Source organism: Daucus carota, chromosome 1 (genome assembly GCF_001625215.2).
Source record: "Daucus carota subsp. sativus chromosome 1, DH1 v3.0, whole genome shotgun sequence".
Lineage (NCBI taxonomy): Eukaryota > Viridiplantae > Streptophyta > Magnoliopsida > Apiales > Apiaceae > Daucus > Daucus carota.
In genome coordinates this window covers 54284921-54308008 of record NC_030381.2, presented here as the reverse complement: position 1 = coordinate 54308008, position 23088 = coordinate 54284921, and the positions used below count along the sequence as shown (strand labels likewise).

The following is a 23088-nucleotide window of genomic DNA, read 5'->3' as shown; positions in this document are numbered from 1 at the left end:
AGAGTCTGGCAGTTCATGTCACATGGCTAAGTGCTGTATGTGATTTTGAGTTTAAGTTTGAATTGTAAATGTCAAGTAGAAATTTTAATTTTACAAGCAACTCATATAGTCATATGCAGTTATAGAAAAATGTAGAATAATTATTGCAGATGTAGGGGATCGATCACTGATTTGAATTTTAATACTCTGTTAGATGTTTCCGTAAGTTGGGTGAGGTTGGGCTCGGGCTTCCAAAGTCTGTTTTGGTTATGGGCCTCGTGAGTTTAGCTAAACCTCTTACTTAAGTAAGGCCTCATAGAGAAAATGGAGCACAGTCCAGTGGGTGGAAGACCCAAATAAAGGCAATCGGATAAATATTGATTGTGTGGTCTAGAAAATCAGCATTACGATACGAGAGTATCGTTTTTATTGTTAGTTGGACACCTTCTCCGTCAGACCCATTTATTTGGGTGTCGGCCCGATTTTTTTTTTTATTTTTCTTCAAGTATAAAGACAACTCTAATTCTATAAATTTCTTAACTAACAAATTAGTTGACATACAAAAGTAAAAATATATTGATAATTTCTTTAAAACTTTAAAATTTCATATTCATAGTCATACATTTTCATTGTCTGTAATTTTAGTCACATCGACTATATTCGTCTAACTACTAATAAATATTATGTCATGTATTATCATATTAAAAATAATATATATTTATAATAATTAGAAATAATAGTAACATGCTATTCTTAAAATATAATCGATTAATATAACCAGTATCATTGAATGTTTTATTGGATTCAACAAATTTTACAGATTAAATTTAGTCGACCGTCATAATCAATCACATTGCAGATGCATTGAGATCCCAAATATTATGATGAGAATATGACTTTATATATCATTTTCAATTCAAAACACCAAATCAGGTAGCGTTCATCTATATTTAGTATTTTGAAACCCTAAATACTATTTCATGTGATTTTTTAACACTAAAACGTCAGATCATGTCACATTTCTTAAGGATTTTCATACCTAAACGAAATACAATAAAATGTTTTTTACAAATATCAAAATTTGAATTATCCAACACCAATAAGTGATATTTTAGACCCTTTCTTCTTACTCTATTATTTTAAGCATGAGAAAATTATGATATACGCGACATTTTCTCCATTTATTTTCACCCAGCTCCCGGTGCTTATCAATTTTCAAGGAAGACGTGTATCTCACCATGACACCATGTGTATGCGACAGGAGAATTTCTTAATATGATTGTCCATACAAAGCGCATTATGTTATGGATTAATCTATCCATTTCCCTGCCTAATTTTCATTTGCTGAAATTCGTAGTCACTTTATCAATTATGTATATAAGTGCGGTGGAATCAGGAATGTGAAACATAAATGATATAATAACAAAATATTAAATTTGATAGATCAATAAGATAATCAAAATTGAGTTTTCTACTAATTTATAAAGTAAATTATATATCGATTTTCGAAATTCAGATGTCATTTAGACGTGTTCCGCTTCCAGCTACACCTTTATAGTAAAAGAAATCGCTTTCTCAGCTGATATCATTTTGTCGTGTGCATTAATTGTTGCATATATTTTCTGTATCCTTAGAGACGGGCTAGGGGAAACGGAGTATTTAGTTAGACAAATCTGGAGGCAAACTTCAAAAATCTGTTTGGAGCCGTTTGTCGTGTTCGCTAGGTAATTTTACATGCGCACCTACACGTCTGAAGTCAGAACTCCGAAAATAAGCGTGATTAAATATAAAATTGTTAGATTTCTTCCTTCACAAATGTGAATCTAAGAAAATAATAATCACAAGACTCGTAATACTCTTTCATAGACTATATCTTTGTATAATATGTAATCGGTATTTAAAAAAATGATAATCAGATTTAATTAGTAGAGCCCTGGCCAACCGGAAAATCGACTATTAATCAAAATTATTGGAATTAATTTAATATTATTTGAAATTTAATTAAATATATTTATGATTTTAAAAAAAAAATTCTCACAAATTTTGATATCTTGGCTGGTTTTTACTCGATCAACCTAATTTCTGAACGATTAGTCATCGACTAATATTATTTTGACCCGATTTTTATATTTATCATCTTTTGACCCGATTTTTATCAATTCACATGGAAATTCGTCTGATTACTAACTAATCCATCGGTCGATTACTCGATTAATTGTTTTTCAAAATAATATATGTAACATAGAAAATTGCTTTTAGGCCGACCACCCCACCCCGCCCCTTATCTCATTCTTCACTTATGTGCACCAAACGCCCGAGTCAGATTTCACTATGTTCCCTCCACCACTCTACCTTTCTTCCCCTCTCTCTCTTCATCTTCCTCTTTCATTCCCTTTATCACAATGCTGCTTAGCTATTTTGTGATTAATTAATCACTAATATATCCTAGCTATAGTACTTTCGGGGGAACTAGATCGGGACTAATTTATTCTGAAATCTCGACCGAGTAGAAAACGGTCATATTTTTTCCTTTAAAAATTCCAGCCGAACTTAAATAATCAATTACGAATTATTATTATTTTAGATTTCAACCACGGATAATTTCAATACTGGATTCTTTTGCCAAGAAAATGGGAAATTTCTCGCCACTAGTGTTACCAATAATTCAACTAATTATTCTTTAATAGATTATTTAATAGCAATAAGTGATTTATATCTGCTTTGTAAGTGCAATTCATTGACCTCACCATCTTCACACTGCGTGAATAAGTTCAGAAAATGTGACAATGAGGACAAATCCAGTCGTGATCCAAAAATCCAAATTTTGGGAGATTATCCTAAATTCTCCTCCAGCAGTGATCCAAAAAGTGATCCAAATTTGAATCAGTGAATAGTACTGATCCAAATTTGGATCACCACTGTTCACTGATCCAAAATTGGATCACCTACTTTATTATAAAATAATGATTTTGTTATTTCTAAATCTTTCGTTTATCGAACTTAAAATTAATTTGCGATTATTAATATTTAATTAATAATAGTTTATAATTAATAATTAATAAAATTAATGTTTTAGTAAAAACTTTAAAATAATAGGAAAGCAAATTTCATTGAAATTAAAAAAAAAAAAAGAGTACAATACATGCATAAAATAAAACGTACATAAAATGCATTGAATATAATATAAGTAGTTAATAGCGATTAAACATTAAATTTATGATTATATAGTTTAATATAAAATTTATGTAATATAATAAACAAAAAGTAATTTGGATCAGAATTTGGATCACGCTACTGGAGTTGATCAAAAATTTGGATCAAAATTTGAATCAACTGGAGTTGATCAAAAATTTGGATCAAAATTTGAATCAGTTGGTGATCCAAATTTAGATTTTTGGATCACAACTGCCGAAGATGGCATGAAAGCGATGGTCATAAATTTGATACAGATAGCTAGCTCACCATTATTATGCACATTGTATTAATCATTGCAGTGTCCTAGCAATACGGCAAGATGCGGCAAGCTTAATGACAGTTACTATGTGCAGGTATGTGCCTGTAAGGCTGTAATTAAGAATAACTCATTTTTTTGTCAAATAAAAATGAAAAATGAGAAGGAAATACTCGGAGCAATCGATAGTCAAGTGGTGGGTTTATTCTGTATTGTTCCGGGACACCCGGATTCGACTCTAACTCACCCGAGATCAGATACTAATTTGTAAAGAGAATTATTAGAACGGATACTAATTTGTAAAGGAGAATTATTAGAATATATACTAGTTTGTACCAGGTACACCAGCATCATAGTGTTTTCTTTTTGTTATATTGAGAGAATCATTTGGATCAACTTAAAGAAGTGCTTATTGCTTTCATGTGAAAAGTTGATTACAAACGAAAAATAATTTTTAATTTATGTGTTTGGATAATTTTTTTGCTATTTACAACTTATGGGATATAAATATTGTCAATTATATTATAACAAATTATCTTTTAAAGTGATTTTTTACATTTTTGTAAAATCAGATTTCAGGAAAAAGTTACTAAAAAGAGTTAGAATTTTAAACGTAACAAATTTTGATTTATAAATCGTGACTTATAAATTTTTACACAAATGATACAAATAAAATATCTATGACTTATAAATTCAGAAACCATGAAAAGAAGCTCGGCCAAACATGCTGCATGCCCCTTGGGATGCAGATGAAGCAAAAGCGGCAAACACACATTCATCATACAATTCAAAGTTTGAGGAAAAAAACAAAAATCATGTGCACAAAATTAGTAGTAAATTTAACCACAAGTGAGTGGGATTTAGCTTTTCTATTTTATTGGCTTTATTTCTTTTCTCTCTTTTTATCAGGTTGAATGTTGCATGAGGACATTGTCCATGTCCATGTTCATTCTAGCTCCCTCTTTTTCCACTCTATAAATACCTTCCTCAACAATATTCACTTGCAGAAGCTGCTAGTACTGCTGAAGTAGCTAAAGATAAATTTCTCAAAATTAATCTTAATTAGAACTTTTCTAAATAAGTGATCATGGAATGGAGGAAGTGTTATCTTGATGCTGTACTTGTACCTCTGGCCTTTCTGGTATCAGTGAGTTACCATGCATGGCTATGGCACAGAGTTCGAAGCCAGCCGCTTTCGACCGTCGTCGGAACTAATGCAAGAGGTCGCCGATTGTGGGTCGCCGCCATGATGAAGGTAAAACACACACTTCACTGTAAAACTGCTATCAGAGTTCAGATGAAATATGAATTCGACATGCTCATTAGTCATGTCCAATTTAGAAACACACTCTAGGGAGAGTAAAATGTACACATCCTTCCTATTTACTCTGTTAGAGTGTTAGGTACATATCAATTCGTTTACTTGATCTCAGTGAAGACAGAGAGCCTCTTTGATTGAGTTTAAAATTATAATTTAAGATTTAACACGATTTAATAGGATAAACTTAAAATTTAAAATATCTGTTTGGATAATTTTGACGATTGACAGGTTATTAAAAGTGTAATCATAAATATAAAATGATTACGGGCAAACTTTATAAAAAGAAATAGAAATTAAAAAATTCAATAATCGAAAAAAATATCTCAAACTAACTTTTAGTTGTAGGTAATTTTTCTAATTTATTTTTGATTTTAAATCGGTTTCTAGTTTATGCGCTTAAAACCCGAAACAACTTTAAGCTTCTCATTTAAACCCGAGACAAACATGCTCGTTATTTTTCGTTTATGAATTCCAAATATTTTCTCAAGCTCAATAATATCAAATTTTCATGCAGGACAATGACAAGAAAAACATACTAGCAGTCCAAACCCTCCGCAACACCATCATGGGCTCCACCCTGATGGCCACCACCTCCATCCTCCTCTGCGCCGGCCTCGCCGCCGTCGTCAGCAGCACCTACTCCATCAAAAAGCCCCTCAACGACACCGTCTACGGCGGCCACGGCGAGTTCATGATCGCCCTAAAATACGTCTCACTCCTTTTAATCTTCCTCGCCTCTTTCATGTGCCACTCCCTCTCCATCAGGTTCATAAACCAGGTGAATTTCCTCATCAACACGCCGCAGGACGACGCGATGGCGCGCGTGGTCACTCCGGCGTACATTTCGGAGCTGTTGGAGAAAGGGTGCGTGTTGAACACGGTGGGGAATAGGGTGTTCTACTCGGCATTGCCGGTTTTGCTGTGGATATTTGGGCCGGTTCTTGTGTTTATGTGTTCGGTGAGTTTGGTGCCGGTTCTTTATAATCTTGATGTGGTGTTTGTCAAGGAAAAAGGGAAGGGTGGTGAATTTGTGTGTGTTTAGAAGAGGTTAAATATTTTGTAAATGAATAATTTCTTCCAATTGCAAAATAATGAAGTTCCATTTTAGTATTTTGGGAATTATTTTAGATACCGTAACGTTAGTCTAGAAATAATCTCGACAAATAAAAGATCCACACTAGCAAATTAACATATTCATTTATATTTTTAAGTCAAGTCATGATTGCAGAAATTGGGAATCAGAATTATCAACTTAGAATTAATTGAAGATTTTTTTGATGAATCAGAGATTTTAGTTTAATTCAGTAGGTAATCAATAAATTTTAAAAATTAATCTTACAACCCAGTTGCCTCATAATTCGACCAAACCAACAATCATATCTATCTACACACGTGTATTCACGTACTCGTTTATCATGCTTCAGCTGTGGTAGTTTTTGTTGTTATCTAGAACTTGTGGTGTTATTCTAGGATACAGCTTCGATTGTTCTTGATTAGTGGTTTATTTGTTGGAATGATATGTTAATCCACTTAAGCTTGTCGTTTACCATTTTTTGAGTATAGTGAACCTCATTTGACTTTTCCATCATCGCAAAAAAAGAAAAGAAAATACCTATTTGATGAAATCTTGATATTATCAGAGAAACACAACATAAAACACTAAATATAATACCGGTACAAGCTCGTTCTTAAAATATTATAAAATATATATTCGACGGGGTTGAAATTGGAAAATTTGTAATGGAAAATTTATTTATGTTTGTACTCTGGTTGATCAATGTGGTTGTTTGGGTTGCAGATTGATGACGCACCAAACGACCCACCCCAAATAATTTACTAATACAACATTTCTTTCTCATCGAAGAATACGGATCTTAAATGCTGCAATTGCGAAAAAAAACTATTAATAGACAGCTCTTAGATAATTTCTGTATCATCTGCTTCTTGTACAACAACAATGCCGTTACGAAAAGAAGATAGCCTAAGGTCTTTAGAATACAGCTTGTTCAGAGAAGTGCACAATGTCGTAATTTGCGATGCAAAAGCACTTTTCACGGCCGGAAAGTCTTCACAACGAAATCAGTTTTAATAAGTAGATGTGTAAACTTTTAAGAATAGATTTAAAGGGAACTAGGGGACCTTGAAATGTATGGTCATCCAACATGAATCGCCGACAGAGCTGATGTGATCTCCCTGGCACGAGGGTCATTACTTTCTAGAGCAACTCCTCGAGGATCTTCCCTCACTAGCATGGCCAAAACATTGTGTGAACTCCATGCTTTTGTGAGATTAGTGCTGCTTGCATCCCCTAAGGTTACAGCAAATACAGCATCATATCCACCTGCACCAGGAACTCCAGCCAACAGGACTCCCTCTGTGTTCATCGTGGTATCCAAGAGCTGAGTCTGTGATACAGGTTCTATCTGAAATGTGTATGATGAACAAGTATTCAAAACAGGTCGAAAATTAAGGAGACATAGAAAATAGACATTTAATCAGAAAGAAGAGAACTTACTGGAATTCCCGCAGCCTCTCCCATTAGCCGCATGTGATTCCTGATCTCAAGCATAGAACTCCTAGATTCTAACAATGCTTTCACAATTTCTACTTGTCTTGGTTCACTTGCTTGTTCCATCCACTGCTCAAGCAATCAGAGTTGGACATTAACTTAACATTGACAAGACAGTCTTTACAAGATGTGTATTGTGATCTCTAAAACATATGAATATGCATCATATAGAATCTGAAGATCCTACACAATACTTGTTACATATACCATGCCTTCCAACAATTAAAAAACAACTTCATATTCATATAGACATATATGACATATTCAATAACATATAGGAACCAGACAATTATGCATGTAACACATTCATGTAAGAGTTACCTCTTCCGACTTGCGAATACTGCAGTTGTTGATAACACATTGATATGCATCTGCATGTTCAGCTGCTAATTTTCTTAGCAGATTCAGTTGTTTCTCAAGAGCTGAGTTTGCATCTGACAACTTTGTCCAGGTATCTCTGGACCGTTGAGGATCCGAATTCTGCCATTTTTTGACAGCACCAACCATTGATGGTGTGGACGATCCACCAGTTCCAGGCTCCCCAAGCAACTACAAAACGCATCATAATTATTTCAGTGACTCAATCTTCACAGATACTACGTGCAGTAATATAAGATTAGCATAAGATGGTTTAGCATATTAATGAATGACGTATCTTCTTCATAGGGGCCTAGGTTGAAACATAAACTGCATTAGCTTTTTATCATTTCCTAGTTACAATCTTATCATACAACTTGCATGACTTCAGAGCAAATAAATGCATATAAATTTCTAACATGCAATGATATCAATGTACTTACAAGTGTCATCAATGGAGGTAATGAGAATTTAGTCCTCTCATGATCCCAATTGCCTTTCAAGACTTCACTAATAACTTCATCCAGTGGCTTGCCTTCATATGCATCCTGCAACTCTTTAACAAATAGACACACAGGTAAATATCATTCATGGAACATTTCATTAAAATGAACTAAGGCTTGCACAAGTGCTTCCCAAATCATAATAAACATGAAACTGAATAATTTTTAGCAACAAACACCAGAGATTGTATCTTCAACTAGCAGTATACTGTTACATGTAGTTTTTAAATATATTTTCCATAAAATGGGTCTAACACACGGCAAAATGCTTGCAGGTAAATCAATCATATAGATTCATAACATATGTTCTAAAGTGTAAACTGAATACCGTGGAAGCAAGGAACACCATATCAGGATTCTGGCCTCATTGCCACAGAAAAAAAAACAATTTCAAATGCATAACTCATTTTCTTTCTTAGAATTATAATCTGATGGCACAGAAGATTTCATGTATTTCGATATACACTACACAAAGATACATACATAGTAAAGAGAGATAAAGACCTGAGCTGACGAAAGAACTTTAGGAGAAAAGCGGACATAACGTTGACTTCCGTAAACTGCAGAACTAATATCAAATCCACTGCCCACTTTTCCTTGTGCAATACAATGAGCAGTTTGAGCTATTGCGTGCACAAAATCAAGATCAGTAGTTTCCATCATATCTTGATCTTGATCTTCACTTGACGAAGAAAGGTTAACAACCCCAAGGTAATTAAGTAATGCAGCAACCACAGCAGTAGTCATGGCTGCAGATGATCCCAGCCCAGTTTTTGCAACTTCAGGCTTTGATGTTTCTCCATTCGACTCTTCAGCGTTGAAAGTAATTGAAGTAAAGGGTGTAAGTGTAGCCAAAGATTCTGGGGACAAAGGGAGGCCAAGGGCTTCAATCTAAGAAGGGCCAGGGGGTCGGGGACAAAAACAACAGTAACATGAGTTTATAAGCATAACTACTGTATTATACTTGTTACAACATAGATATATGAAATATTTAGAAGCCTTGCGATAAATGCATGAGGATTGCTGTATATGGTAATTATTGATGCTTCCCCGTACAATTAAAAAGATGCAACATTTTAACACTAACATGAAACAAATACTAGGCCCTAGGATCAAGTGCCCCTGTTAAACCTAGAACTATTTTAATACCTGTGATTAAGCAAATATATACCTGCTTCCGATATGAATAGAAGTCATTGGAACCCAAAATTGTAATATCCAGGCCTGCATGATAGTAAAATCCTGAAATTCCATGTCCCCTTCATAATGAAAGAAGCAATTATGCATTACACATACCTTTTAAAAGTAGTTTGTGCAAAACATTCTTCTTATCACTGTTGAAATTCGCATATGCTGCTGCCACAGAATATTGCAATGCATACTCTACAAAGGGGTTCCTTGAGTCGCTGAAGATTAATCCAACAATATTAAAACATTCGCCATTGTATATTACTAATAATGTATTTAGGGTTCATATTCATTTTGGTTGTTGAAGAAGCCACCGCATATAAACATATATACATCACGATGTAGGTAGATCTTGTTTAAAATACATAAAGGGAAGCAGAATCATTATGATTATTCACTGCTTTCAACAATAGCAGATATCAGACACACACAAATGTCACACTGAAGCAGTAGAAATCACTATACTTGCCTCGAAGCAGTACACTGCAACAGCAGATGCTTTAGTGACATCTTATATGTAGTTTCCCTTGACATTTGAGGAGAAGTTAATTTGACGTCTGTCCATGCCTGAAAAGAAAAATGACAAGATTGAGACGATTTTAAGACCCAGGTCCCACAACCACAAAGCAAACACAATCAAAAGACATACATAACAAGGACCGCAAATTTCTAAATTCTTGACAACAATGAAGGTCATGTAATTTAGCTAACTGCCGCATCAGTCTTTAGACAAACAATTTCGAGCACACATTATATTTTTCCATAATACAGGTTGCTAATTCCAAGTAAATTAGAGTTTACTTGAGATAACTATATTCGACCAGTGAACAACTAGTCCAATATCTAATCCACGGAGTCTCTTTCACCTAAATATCCTACACATTGCAAAACAAATAACCTTTATTAATCTCGCCAACAAAACGTATTCCCTATAATATTCATCAATCTCACCAATACCACACCTCTTTTTCTCGAAAACACTCATTCATCAAGCATTCAACTACAAAAACATCATCAACAAACCTAAATTCGAAAATCAAGCTTTACGATAATCAAAATCAACACCAAACACTAGGATAAATTCAGTTCACACACCCAAGCCCAGCTATCGGGTTTCAGCTCATCATAAAGCGGCTTAACAATCGCGTAAAATCGAGCATTAGTACTTAACACAAGGCCTGCATTAGGCCTCTCCAGAATCAAGTATCCACCAGTCATCAACACCTTCCCAGGAGCAGATGCAACTCTACAAAATTCATCAATAACAAATAATTAATAATGATTAATCAATCACAACACATAACAATAACTATTAAATATATCAAAAATCAAAACTAATCGACGGAAAAAAAATCAACAACAACTAAATAATCAATCACAACACATAACAATAACAAATAAATTCTTTCAAAAAAAAAACAATAACAAATAAATATATTATTTCACACTTACACAGCCATTTGTGAGCAATTAGAGAGGTGATTAGAGACGTAATTAAACAATCTGCAATCAATTAATAAAATTTTTGTGATAAAATTTATGAGTTTGATTATGTGTGTGTATAGGTGTATGTATAGCTTAGTGAAGAGTCAAAAATGAGCATCACTGATCTTGTGTTTATGTGTTCGGTGAGTTTCTTGAAAACAAATGTGTTATATTATTATTAGTTATTCTAGATAAATATAATAGATTCTTGGAAGTACCTTTATGATGATCTGACTACTTAATTAAAACATGTTATGTGTGAAAAAAAAAAAAAAATTTAAAACATGTTATGTAATTTTTGTTACTATTCTCTCTATTTTGAAATATAAGTTGCTTGATTTTTTTGCACGTATATTTTAAGTGCTTTGACCACATACTAAAAATTATTATTTTTAAAATTTTGTTTTTCTAAATAAAAATATATGATTGATATTATAATTAAAAAAAGAAAATTTTAGAAATAATGATTTTAAGCATGTGGTCAAAAAACTTAAAAATACGTGCAAAAAGTTAAACGACTTATATTTCAAAACAGAAGAAATATCCTCGGAATTTTTTTATATCCTAACGTTACTCTAGAAACAGTTTCGACAAATAAAAGACTCACACTACCTATTAACATATTCATTTATTATCTTACATAACCGTAGAAATCAAGAATCAGAAATATGATTCAAAATTTATTAAAACTTTATCGAAATTTTTTCAGATAATTCAAAGATTTTAGTCACATCAGAATGTCATAAAATATTTTTTATAAATTAATCGAAACGGGAGATTCTTTTTATAATAAATCTGGACCTTTACAGATTACAACCCAGTTGCTTCATATATACTCAACCAAACAAACAATCATATCAGAGAAACACAACATAAAACACTAAATACCGGTACAAGCTCACAAAACAAACATTATCGAAAGAGTCGAGGCTCTTTTACATCAGAAATTATGAGTTAGAAAACAGACCGCATCCAAGATGATTAGCAGAGGCGCGTACAATCGGATTAATAATGAAACGCTTAATTTTTTTTTTCTTTTACAAAATTACATCGCACTAAGCACTAAATCTCGTGAAAAAAAAAAAAGAAAACAAACTTGAAGACACGGCCAGGAGGCCCAGGACTAGCGAATTATTATCTAGATTTTACACCTCAACTGAGTTTACTTTTTAAGTACATCTACATCTCTAGCCTAATGTACAATTTTAAATTATACAGGCACATTGATTCGATGAGGTCATTTCCCCCTTCCCCTGCCCTTTCTTTGAATTCTGCCAGATTTTCTCTCTCCCTTACCTGGCGTACCATTCTTCGTCTCTTCTTGGTGGGTGGAAACCTGCAAGTCCTGGGATCCATCGACAGTGTCATTTACAACTGGAATTTCAAGAGACGCTTCACTTAAAAAGCCACAGACTTCTTCTGCAGAAATGCTGGTCATTGGCTTGCTGTCAAGTTCCTTGGGAAGTTGTTCGATATCAGCACCTGCTGATAAACTTTAGAGGGGAGCAAAAGTACAAATGAGTCATTTCCAACATAACATTGTTATAGGAAAGTACATAACATGACAGATTTTACCTAGATTTTGGAGATGCTGAACCATTAGCATTTGGCGGTCCACTGTTCGTAATATTATTGTTCGTAGAAATACTTGCAGATTTTGAATTTATATCATTTGCTGCACAGAGATGATCTGTCAGATATACAAACCTCATGGAATAATAGAATATAAATGAACGATTTGCTCGATATGGTGTTCAATAATATTACTCAAAAATGATGAGAAAAGGGTAGGCAAGGCAGGACTGCAGGAGCAACATAAAGTGATCCACTAACTAAAATCAAATGTGAACTTTCTTAGGCACACATGAACAAGCCCGTCAGTTGACACAATTACAGTAACTACTCACAAGTTAAATTATTAAGCCGACATCCACATGGAATTGTTAAAGAAATTAAAAATCTTCAGTTGCAAAATTCTTCAGTGAGGAAAATAACATATCCCATGTCCATAAATATGTAAAAGTAACTCCAGAGACTTCGTAAGGAAAATAACACATCCTGTGTCCATAAATTTGAAAAAAGGGTAGGCAGGGCAAGACTGCAGGAGCAACAAAAACTGATTCACTGATTAAATTAAAATGTAAAATTTCTTAAGGCATGCATGAACAAGAAGGGCTATTGTTGAACTACGATAGAAGAAAATCATCCAGCAATTGACACAATCGCATTTACTACTCACAAGTAAAATTATTAAGTCGACATCCACATGAAATCGGAAAAAGAAAAGAATGTATCTTCACTCTTCAGCTGTGAGTGGTGGAAGTTTTGAGTAAAATAACACATCCTGTGTCCATAAGTATGAAAAATAGTCATATGCTCAATACAAAACAACACTGAGTTTGTTAAAATTATTCAGTCTACCGTGATAAAGTGACTACAGAGACTTCTCCGCAAGAGATAAAATTCAAAAAAGTAGTATCCGAACATCAACTTTTCATTAAGACGTTTCCTATCCCACTTTCATTCAAATTTATTGCATCACATCATGTTAAGAATCTACTCTCATAATCAAACAGCACCTAATACATTGTATAGGATTTATTCTTTTCATTACTGTCGATTGTCTAAAAGATGGAGGAAGGACATCAAGTAAAAATAACTGCCTGAACAAAATATCTCAACTTGCCATTTTAAGATATAGCATTTATTCTTTTCATTACTGTCGATTGTCTAAAAGATGGAGGAAGGACATCAAGTAATTTAAAAGCTATGTCAGTAACAGATTAATCATCTACTAAGAAAAAAGGGTTCAGTAATACCATCATGCTGCTTGACCATATGCTCCAAACTGATTGACTGGTGAGAATAAGTGGTGGTGCCCTCTTTAACATTTAGATCCTTTACAATATTTAAATACATCAGGCCAGCGGCAAAGGATCATCCAGTAAACTGAATGACTACAGCAAAGCACTATACATATTTTAATTATTACATACCTCATTAGGTTCAGAAATAGATGCATCTGGATTGGCCGGCAAATATTCAGTATGCAAACTATTCTGTTTCATCTCCAAAGCAGAACCTGAAAAGACAATGTCTCAAATTCTCATCCTGGCACTTAAATTTAACATGTGTTTATTATAGAATTGCATTGCAATATATCTACAGTTGCGAACCAATTACATTAAAAGAATGTCATCTGACACAAAAAAAGAATACCTTTAGGGTCATGGGTAGTACTACATCCTGCAACCAAGTTAACAGATGCACCTACAGGTTCTGTTTCAGGTAAAGATTCTGACAAATGCATTTTGTCACTGCCATCATCAGGCACACCTGAACTTTGGATATTTTTATGCTCTGAAGTAAATGTGGAAAGATCAAGTCTTGTGGATGGGACACTGCGTAACATCTCTTCTGTTGCTTTGGAACGCACTTTGCGAATCTCCTCCTGGATAGTCCAAGAACCAGCAGAAAGCGAACCTCTTTTCTGCCAAATACAAAAGACATATTTTTTCAAATATATAGAGCAATTAAAATTTTATATGTTAAATAATTCAAAAATAAATTAAAAATGGAAAAAAAAGAAAGAGAAAAGAGTGACTACTAATGGTATTCAAATGAATATTTTCAGAAACATATCCATAAATGTAGTAAATTTAAATGAAAACATAATCCAAGTCTCAACTTGAAATTTGTATGAAAATATAATAAAGTCTGAACATGTAAAGCATTCTTTTTTGTACAAGGATTGGGAAATTCTTGATGAAGTTCTATTTTTCTGTTTTTCAGTTCTGCCATAGTTGTAGAGTCGTTTATACTAAACCTTAAATGCAACACTAACTTGTTCACTCTTACATCAGCTATCCAAAAATACACATTTTTTTCAGTAATGTAGGAGAAGTGAAGCCAAAAGCATACCATCATTCATTGAATCTCTTTATGGTCTATTAACATCCCTACATGAACAATATTTAACTAGTCAAGCAAAGAGTGTAAACCAAACCTGAGCAGAGGGAACAGAGCTGCCATCAGCAGAAGACAGTTTTTCATCTTTGAAGAGGTCAATAGCCATCGGTGAAGTTGTTCTTGATCCAGAGTGCCTTAAAGGAGAGGCCCAGGGGGGACGAGCTTGCATATATGATTTGGCCATATCCACAGGTGAGCCCTTGTCGATATTTGCAATCTGCATCAAGTAATAACTAATAAACAAACAGCAAACAGGACAAGTTTGCCTTAAAATGCATGTCACAAACTAGATGGTCATAGAAATTATTGACAGCAAAAATGAGGTATATTTTGACTGTGGATACAATTTGATGGCAATATTAACATATGAAAGTACATCTGAACCAGCAACACAAAAACGTATATATCTCAAGGAAGTTGCTTGCTATATATACAAATTGCAGCTACAGAGTTACTGACATGCTGCAATGGAACAGAGCCAAAAGCAGAAAGTTCATGGCCCATATCAGACTTGGAACTTGATCCTGCCTTCTTTTCCTCCAACCAAGATTTTGCTTCCATGACAGCTTTACTGCATCTCTCAGGAGTATCTGCATGAGAAAGATATGAGAATCCTTAGAAACTACAATTTACAAACATGTCAGAGACTTTGTTTTTAGTATTCTGAATATTACAAGAAGCAATATCATCACCATATCTTCTGACGGGTGTCACCATTAAACCAGCACCCTGTCCCTCTACGATGGTGGAAAAATCTACAACTCGTGACTTAATAATCTCTATCAGTTTATCAGACTCTTCCCTGGTCCATAAGATAAATGACCAATTAATCAGTAAGCTACCAAAGAACAGAGGGCATAAGAGAAAAGATGAAAGACCGCAAAGCTATAGGATAAGGGGTAAGATGCATGGTGCAAAGAAAACCTATTTATGGTATATGGATGTGTGCCCTTTGGCTAAATATATCCTCCCAAATCTGAGTACAACTAAAACAGTTTAAATCTAATTATATATCCTCTCAAATTAGGGGTGAGCAAAAAAAACCGAAAAACCGAAACCGAGCCGAAAAACCGAAAAACCAAACCGAAAAAAACCGTAACCGACAAAAACCGAAAAAAACCGTAACCGAACCGAACCGACATAACGGTTTGGTTACGGTTACGGTTTTACCCCTAAAACCGAACCGAAAAACCGAACCGTTTATATAATATATAAAAAAATATAATATTTATTATATATTATTATATATAACATATTATATATATGTGTGTGACACAATATATTATTTATATAGTTTAATAAGAGAAATTGATATTATAAGTATATAAATATTTTTCTAAAATTAAATGTAGTATTAAATTTGTATATACTAGTTTCCAATCAAATAAAAACCGGAAAAAACCGAAACCGACCGACGGTTAACCGAACCGAAAAAAACCGTTTCAAACGGTTCGGTTACGGTTTCTACCTAAAAACCGAACCGAACCGAAATACACGGTTCGGTAACGGTTTTAGATAGAAACCGAACCGAACCGACCCGTGCACACCCCTATCTCAAATAAAGCACAACTAAGACAGAGTGCAGTTTAAAATTATACATAAGTAACCTTGGATAGAGAAGAGAAGTGCAAGTCACAATACTCTACAAGAGTAGCAAATCATATTCATCTACAAGGGATCTACTTGATAAAGGTGAAGATGATTTTTTAAGATAGGGAAGAGGATATGATGATGATTGCGATGAAGATGATGCTTACAAATCTGAACTTCACTTATTTCAACTAGTATTAGTATTTCTAAGATTGACTTTAATCAATTTGAAGTACTGGTTAGATTATGTTAAAATTTCTCTTATCATCCCAATATATATTAATTTGACAAATGTTGTGCGCTTCAATTTGCGGTTAAGCCCCAGGAGACCATTTGCGCTTCGGTACGCTTTTTGCTTTTCACAGCAATGCCCCCACATTTTAATCTAGTTCATTCATTTCAACTAAAATTTCTCTCAAGTGTTCGCTCTCTCTTAGATATCAGCTTATGGTACATGGATTCAAAAACCTTCATAATTACATAGAAATCATCAGTACGAACAACAAGGCTATCTCCTTACGGAGACACACACCACAATACACCAGATGCCATAAAATCGCATATAAATAATGAGCCTATTATGATGAATAGCTGATTTTGCAACTACTTAATATCCTTCAAGACCAACCAATACTCATTGGAAATGTCTAAAAGTGGATGCATGGCTAACAAATATTACTACACCCTAGGAAGCATGAGTGCGGGTGCGGGGGTGCGGGTGCGCGGTACGTGGATACGGGAATTCGTCAAATTCCAAAATATGGGGATACGGGTGCGGAGGGATACGGCAAATATTAAAATATTAAAAATATTATATATATATATATATATATATATATATATATATATATATATATATATAATTCATAAGATGCATTTAAGTAGAACAAAATAGTGGAATAACAAAAAAAAATTCCTTAAGTTTGACAATTAAAATACAATAAAAACTATTGTAATTAGTCTAATTAGGGTTTTAACCGGCCAGTGTTCCAACAAACAGCAGCTAAGTATAATTCATATGAAGCTGCTTGGAGCCCACATTATCAGCAGCAGCAACCAAGATTTGTGTGTACTCATCAAGAAGTTGACACAGGTTTGTGTCATAAGCAATCTTCTCTTGCCCAACTAATTTTAAGCTTTTAAAAAAAAAAAAAAAAGTTGCTGTAAATTACGATTTGTGCCACTCCCGCACCCCCATCCCCGCACCCCCGCGTATCCCCATCACTGCCTTCACCGATACGCCACGTGGCGTATCCCGTGCGTATCCCGCCGCACCCCGCCGCACCCCCGCACCCCCGAGTATCCCCTACGCAGTTCTTCACCCAGATGAAGTATCCCTGCTTTCTAGACTACACCATACATAACATTTATCTCTTAATATTTAATAAACATATTTGCTAATTGCTAATGCAGATGATTGCACGTCTGAAAACACTGAATAAGAGGAGATTTATAATAAAGCAACATATAATTCGCTTTAGCCTCTTATAGCAAATTACAATCACAACAGAGACCGATCAGAGTAAGAGAGCAAAGCTTTCTTAAGAACACGGAGTTCGCTAAAGTGAAGCGAAAGATGTACAAGGCCTCAAGGGTAATATAGTGCGCACATTTGGAACATTAAGCACGAGTACATCATCCGGAAAGTTGAGAAATATTAGCATGAAATGCCTCCATGAGATAAACGGAAGGTAGGTGATAAGATCACGGTTGCTTGAAATATATAGTATGCCAGAAAAGTTAATAAATATTTTATTGGAACTATAAGAAACGATAAAGAAAGTGGAAGGAAGAAGAGTAGATTACATAACCTATTCAATTACTGGAGGAAGAAGAGAAGATATGAATGATACTAACTCTGATTTTAAAAATCAATTCTATCAACTAAGAATACCATTTCATTAGTATTCTAATTATTTAAATTTAAATTAGGAAAATCAATCATATATATAATTATGAAATCACAGATTATTTACAAAGTGCTAATGATCACAAAGTTTATTTTGACTAAACAAGAAAAATCCGGGTTCAAGAAGAAGAAAGCTTGATTGTTATGTTTTAAGATCAATAAACAAAAAAAGGGTAATCACGTGCCTAAAACATATTGAAAGAAAAACACACCTCCATGAACACGAGAATAAGAACATAACATTTTACATAAAGTGCAGCATAGAGAATTTTAACCAAAGAAACTAGGTGGAAACAGAAACCTAAAACATTATGCAAAGATCTTTCTCAGTTACCTTGAAAACGTCTCCTGAAGAATAAGCTTTTCGATCACCCATTTTGGGCTCTTCCCTGAAATCTGAGGTTCTTCTTCATTGATCGTCTCTGTAAATGCACCATCCTTCTGACAAAGAAGCGAAGAATCCTTTCATAATTAAGTTTTCCTGGATTTTTTATTCTGCATTATATCTAATGACCCAGGAATCATCCCTTGCAGTGTCATTAACTAAAGAGGTAAAGGAAAAAGGTTCATGCACATCGAAGTACAATTTTTGACAACGTCCATTGCAAGAATATCATTACAACAGATATACTTGTTTTCACTTATGAATAAGTTGCATAAAGACTATAAATTTAAGCCCAAAGGTATTATGGCCTAGTTTAAGATTGACAGTACTAATACAACAGAACAGGCTTTGTAGATATACAATACTAGGCCAGTAGCATAAATGAACTAGATGTACAATCGGTTTTTTCATTTACTAACCTCAAAAGGGGCATCATCATCACAGCTACCTACATCGTCGTCTTCTTCTAGCAAAAAAAGAAACCAAAATGATTTCATGCATCAGTGTATCTGATTGTAGCTTATACATTATGACGAACAAATTTTAGAAAAAAAAATAATACTGTAGAAGTCATAATCTCTAAGTGAAGTATAAATCTTGACAAGGAAGTGAAGTAATCGGTATATTTCTATTAATTACAAAAAAATTATTCAAGTGCAGTGTCTTAATAAAACTTATTTCAAATCCTAGATTATTGTACTAGAACTACAAAAGAGCCCTCATTCACCTATAAAATACAAAACAATCGGTAGATGAGATGACATTCATAAAAGATATTATCATGGTTATTATGGCGCCAAGCAGACAGTCAACTAATTCTGATTATATTTACTATTTACTATGTTATATAATGATTGTAGCCTTTGTCAAAATAAATACATAATAAAAATTATTTAAGAAAATATATCAACACCACCACCCGCCCCGGCCCCGGCCCCGGCCCCGGCCCCCTCGCCCGCCTCCCTCTCTCTCCTCCAAAACTGATCTCATGATCAATTATGATGTGCGAGCCTTTTTACGGAACCTACTAATTGCTAAGGAAATGACGAAAAGCTAATGCAGAATTTTATAAACTATTTGGAAAAAATATTATAAAATTGAAGAATAATACTAGCCATGGTTACCGTCAAATTTCGAGCATCTTAAGTTGTAGGCATAGAAAGGATTATTTCTTTTTAATTGGTAAATGTTAACACTGGAGAAAGGATTATTTTTTAAAAAAAATTGTTAAATGTTAACACTAGAGAAAGGATTTGTTTGATTCACACCCACAAAAATTAAGTGAACAATCTCAATATCAATAATACCAAATACCATCTCCTAGTATGCGAGCAAAAATCTAAAACTTAACCACCACATGAAATCCTAATAATAGGGGAACTAGTAAACAAAGAAAACCAAATCCCTTTGATTATTCTTGAATATTCTATATATCTAATGTAATAAACTCTACGCGAGATTAAATTTTGGTTCTCCTCTACGCCAGCAAATTTTATGGAACGCTCCATATATATCAAATAAACTTTAAAGCTTGTCCAAAAGCCTAAAAGCGTAAAAGGTATGACAAAGGAGGTAATAAGAATAAGCTCGCAACAGTTGATTAGAACAAAATATGATTAATATTAAATATAACACTGGAATCACCATTAACAAAAACAACAGATTTCTTTCACTAATAGAACAGTAAAATGCAAAAGAAGTTAACTGAGGGACTTAGAACAAAGTCTCTCCACTCCCTCCCAGACACATAAAAGGTAGTACAACATTATTAAACTAAAAATGGACAGAATCAAACTAAGAATCCCTACTAAGACACCTTCTACGGAACTTTTCCACCCCTACCATAAACTTCCTAATACACATTGTTCGAGTGTGTAATTGCTTATAGGTTTGTTGTGAACACAGTCCAACATTAGTCGCACACAACAGAATCGTTAGTGTTAGGAATGCTACAATGAACCAGTTTGCTGTGAGCAATTTTGAACACAAAAATCATTTTGCAGTGTTCTCAAATTGGTATTAAATACAATATTTTACAAAAAGCTAGATTTCACGCTGTAAATAAAAGAAACAAGTATAGAATTACCAGATTCATCCTCGTCGGAGATTGAATTAGTGTCAGTCATGAACGTGAAAAGCTTCATCGCGCCTTTCGCGATGATTCGCGAAGTTTTCGGGAGAACACCTCCGGTAAGCCAATTACTCGTCGAATTCTGCGGCGGCGGTGGCGGAGGGCGGTCGTAGGGTGTTCTGGCGGCGGCGAGACGGCGGGATTTTACGATCTTGCCGCCGGATCTAGCGCCGGCGGCGGCGGTTTGTGCCCTAGAATAAGGCGTTGTGTCGTCCATTAAGATGAGACCGTTGAGAAACTGCGTCTGTTTTTTTTTGTTTTTTCGGTTTTATTGGTTGGGGACTTGGAGTTATGATGATCTATCTTAATATTCTTATTCTGTTTTTAGCTTTTTGTTTCTTTTTGGAATTTATTGTTTTCACAAAAATTGTTAAATTATTGTAACCTTTCTACTTTAAATCTATATTGAATTCTTCATAAATGAATATCCAGGAACTATATTTACTTATCATGATTATCTATTTTATAAATAGAAGTATGTTATTTGTACATGAATCATAAAAAATTATTCGTTAAATTAAAAAATTTTGTATAGTGATTTGTTCAAATTTTACAATTTTTAATAATCTTATTTTAATTAATTTATGGTAAATGATATTATTTAAAAATATTAATCCTGAATTTTATTTGGATGTAATATTGTATATTTACAATGAGTTAACAACGTAATAAAATATTATTAATGATAACATTTTTTATATGTGTATTCCAAATATTTTTCCCTTTTATAAGGATAAGGATAGAAAAGAAAATAATCAATTTATTATTAGTTCCTTTCTCTTTTAAATTTAGAAAGAGATCGTAATAATAAATATATGTTTGTTACATCATGCCGCTAATAAAAATCAATTATAACTTTTTAAAATTCAAAAAATATTATTAATCGTAAAACTTTATTAATTTTAGATTGGGAAATTATGTATTGTGCTCTTTGTTTCAGTTAATACCATTCAAAACAAGTTTATGATAAATTGAGAGATTTTTTTTAAAATATTTTTTCCGTTCTTGTGCAACTAAGTGTAATTAGTACTATTTAAACTTCGAATTTGATTTTTTTTGTTTTTAAGTTATCTTTAGTGAGGTGTTGTTGGTTCAACTTATTTTTCATGAATAATGATTTATTTGTTAAAAATAGTACATAGAATCCTACTTTCTTTTATAACAAGTTTTTATTTTCTAACGAATATAAAATACTTTTTTAACACTTATATTCAATAAAATTATGAAAAAAGTAATAAGTTTTTACTTTTTAAAAAAATGGTTCCAAAACAGTCATAAGACTCGACTTGAGCCATCACGAAATTTATCAATCTGAAGCTTCCCGGAGATTACTCGATGAGCACATATGTTATCACTTATCAGAGACCGCACAACATGATTTACAAGTTCAAAGAAATGGGGCAGAAGCTATAAATAGTCTTCGAATCCGAGGTCATGAGTTGAAACTTTGCTCACTACTTTGTTCACGTAGTTTAAGGTGTAAAAAACAACATGCTTTTATACATTATTTTTGAATTTTTCTTTTTCTGAATAAAAGTTTAACATCCTTATTTTTATTAAAAAAAGAAAATTTGAAAAATACTCCCTCCGTTTCAAAATGCATGACGTTTTGACTTTTTGCACGTAGTTTAAAATCCTTTGACCATGTACTTATATTAATTATTTTTAAAATTTTATTTTTTTAAATAAAAGTATATAGTCAAAATTTTAAAATATATTTTTTTTTAAAAGAATTGATGATTCTAAGTGCTTGGTCAAACCACTTTGAAATGTGCGTAAAAAGTCAAAGCGTCGTACTTTTTGAAACGGAGGGAGTAATATTTAAAAATATGTTTTTTATGCATCTCAAAATACGTTCAGCGACTATTATTTTGCAATGGATGGAGTACTATATTACCATTAAGTTCCCCTGTTGTAATATGCAACACATGCTGATGCCGGCTCATTGTATTTGTGAATTTATTTAAATTTTTGAGAAGCCCGGGAAATATTCGAATTACGTGTTTCCTTATCCCTGAGTTCAGTAATATGTAGGAAAATCAAGTGTGTATTGATTTACTTATATTTCAATAATTTAGATTATGACTGCGACACTGTTATTTAAGGTACAGCTCTTATGTTTAATGCCTTTCAATTTCGATTTATAAATTTGTAACAGAAAATATTGAATATTTCAGCAATACCATCCTCCTAGTATATATGAAGACTGGTCCCAACAAATCAATTGAGAAGCGAGAGTTCGAGAAAGTTT

At 33.4% G+C, this 23088-nt stretch overlaps 3 protein-coding genes across 11 annotated transcripts; 1 reads left to right on the top strand and 2 right to left on the bottom strand.

Moving 5' to 3' along the window:
• The first annotated feature begins 4428 nt into the window (after window positions 1-4428).
• Window positions 4429-5861, top strand: LOC108199784 (uncharacterized). The gene is made up of 2 exons (XM_017367761.2): window positions 4429-4685; window positions 5266-5861. Exons 1-2 carry the CDS (start codon window positions 4518-4520, stop codon window positions 5791-5793), a joined length of 696 nt encoding a protein of 231 aa, XP_017223250.1. The 5' UTR covers window positions 4429-4517; the 3' UTR covers window positions 5794-5861.
• A 777-nt stretch (window positions 5862-6638) lies between these two features.
• LOC108199769 (phosphomevalonate kinase, peroxisomal) lies at window positions 6639-11020 on the bottom strand. Its single transcript, XM_017367739.2, has 10 exons — window positions 10821-11020; window positions 10464-10614; window positions 9838-9935; window positions 9477-9586; window positions 9352-9404; window positions 8685-9071; window positions 8121-8225; window positions 7642-7869; window positions 7267-7389; window positions 6639-7174 (listed from the first exon to the last, which is right to left on the bottom strand). The coding sequence occupies exons 1-10, from the start codon at window positions 10826-10828 to the stop codon at window positions 6905-6907; spliced, it is 1533 nt and encodes a 510-aa protein (XP_017223228.1). The 5' UTR covers window positions 10829-11020; the 3' UTR covers window positions 6639-6904.
• Window positions 11021-11765: 745 nt separating this feature from the next.
• On the bottom strand, window positions 11766-21117 carry LOC108199740 (protein KAKU4). 9 transcript variants are annotated; one of them, XM_064086124.1, is made up of 11 exons: window positions 20793-21117; window positions 19126-19172; window positions 18656-18762; window positions 15497-15624; window positions 15282-15412; window positions 14860-15039; window positions 14073-14343; window positions 13850-13935; window positions 13673-13751; window positions 12429-12543; window positions 11766-12346 (listed from the first exon to the last, which is right to left on the bottom strand). In XM_064086124.1, the coding sequence occupies exons 1-11, from the start codon at window positions 21052-21054 to the stop codon at window positions 12091-12093; spliced, it is 1662 nt and encodes a 553-aa protein (XP_063942194.1). In that variant the 5' UTR covers window positions 21055-21117; the 3' UTR covers window positions 11766-12090. The 9 variants fall into 9 exon arrangements, with proteins under 9 accessions (XP_063942194.1, XP_017223216.1, XP_063942195.1 ...); XM_017367727.2 differs by having other exon boundaries at window positions 12429-12528; window positions 15515-15624; XM_064086125.1 differs by having other exon boundaries at window positions 18656-18759.
• Window positions 21118-23088: the final 1971 nt, after the last annotated feature.

Coding starts and splice junctions, on each gene's coding strand:
- LOC108199769 (XM_017367739.2), bottom strand. Junction 7,870..8,120: donor TACCTCCATTGATGACACTT/GTAAGTACATTG, acceptor TGCGTTTTGTAG/TTGCTTGGGGAGCCTGGAAC. Junction 7,175..7,266: donor GAGAGGCTGCGGGAATTCCA/GTAAGTTCTCTT, acceptor TACACATTTCAG/ATAGAACCTGTATCACAGAC.
- LOC108199740 (XM_064086124.1), bottom strand. CDS start 21,054: ATGGACGACACAACGCCTTATTCTAGGGCACAAACCGCCGCCGCCGGC. Junction 15,625..18,655: donor CTTCAGGAGACGTTTTCAAG/GTAACTGAGAAA, acceptor CTTATGGACCAG/GGAAGAGTCTGATAAACTGA. Junction 12,544..13,672: donor TATGGTCAAGCAGCATGATG/GTATTACTGAAC, acceptor TATATCTGACAG/ATCATCTCTGTGCAGCAAAT.
- LOC108199784 (XM_017367761.2), top strand. CDS start 4,518: ATGGAATGGAGGAAGTGTTATCTTGATGCTGTACTTGTACCTCTGGCC. Junction 4,686..5,265: donor GGGTCGCCGCCATGATGAAG/GTAAAACACACA, acceptor ATTTTCATGCAG/GACAATGACAAGAAAAACAT.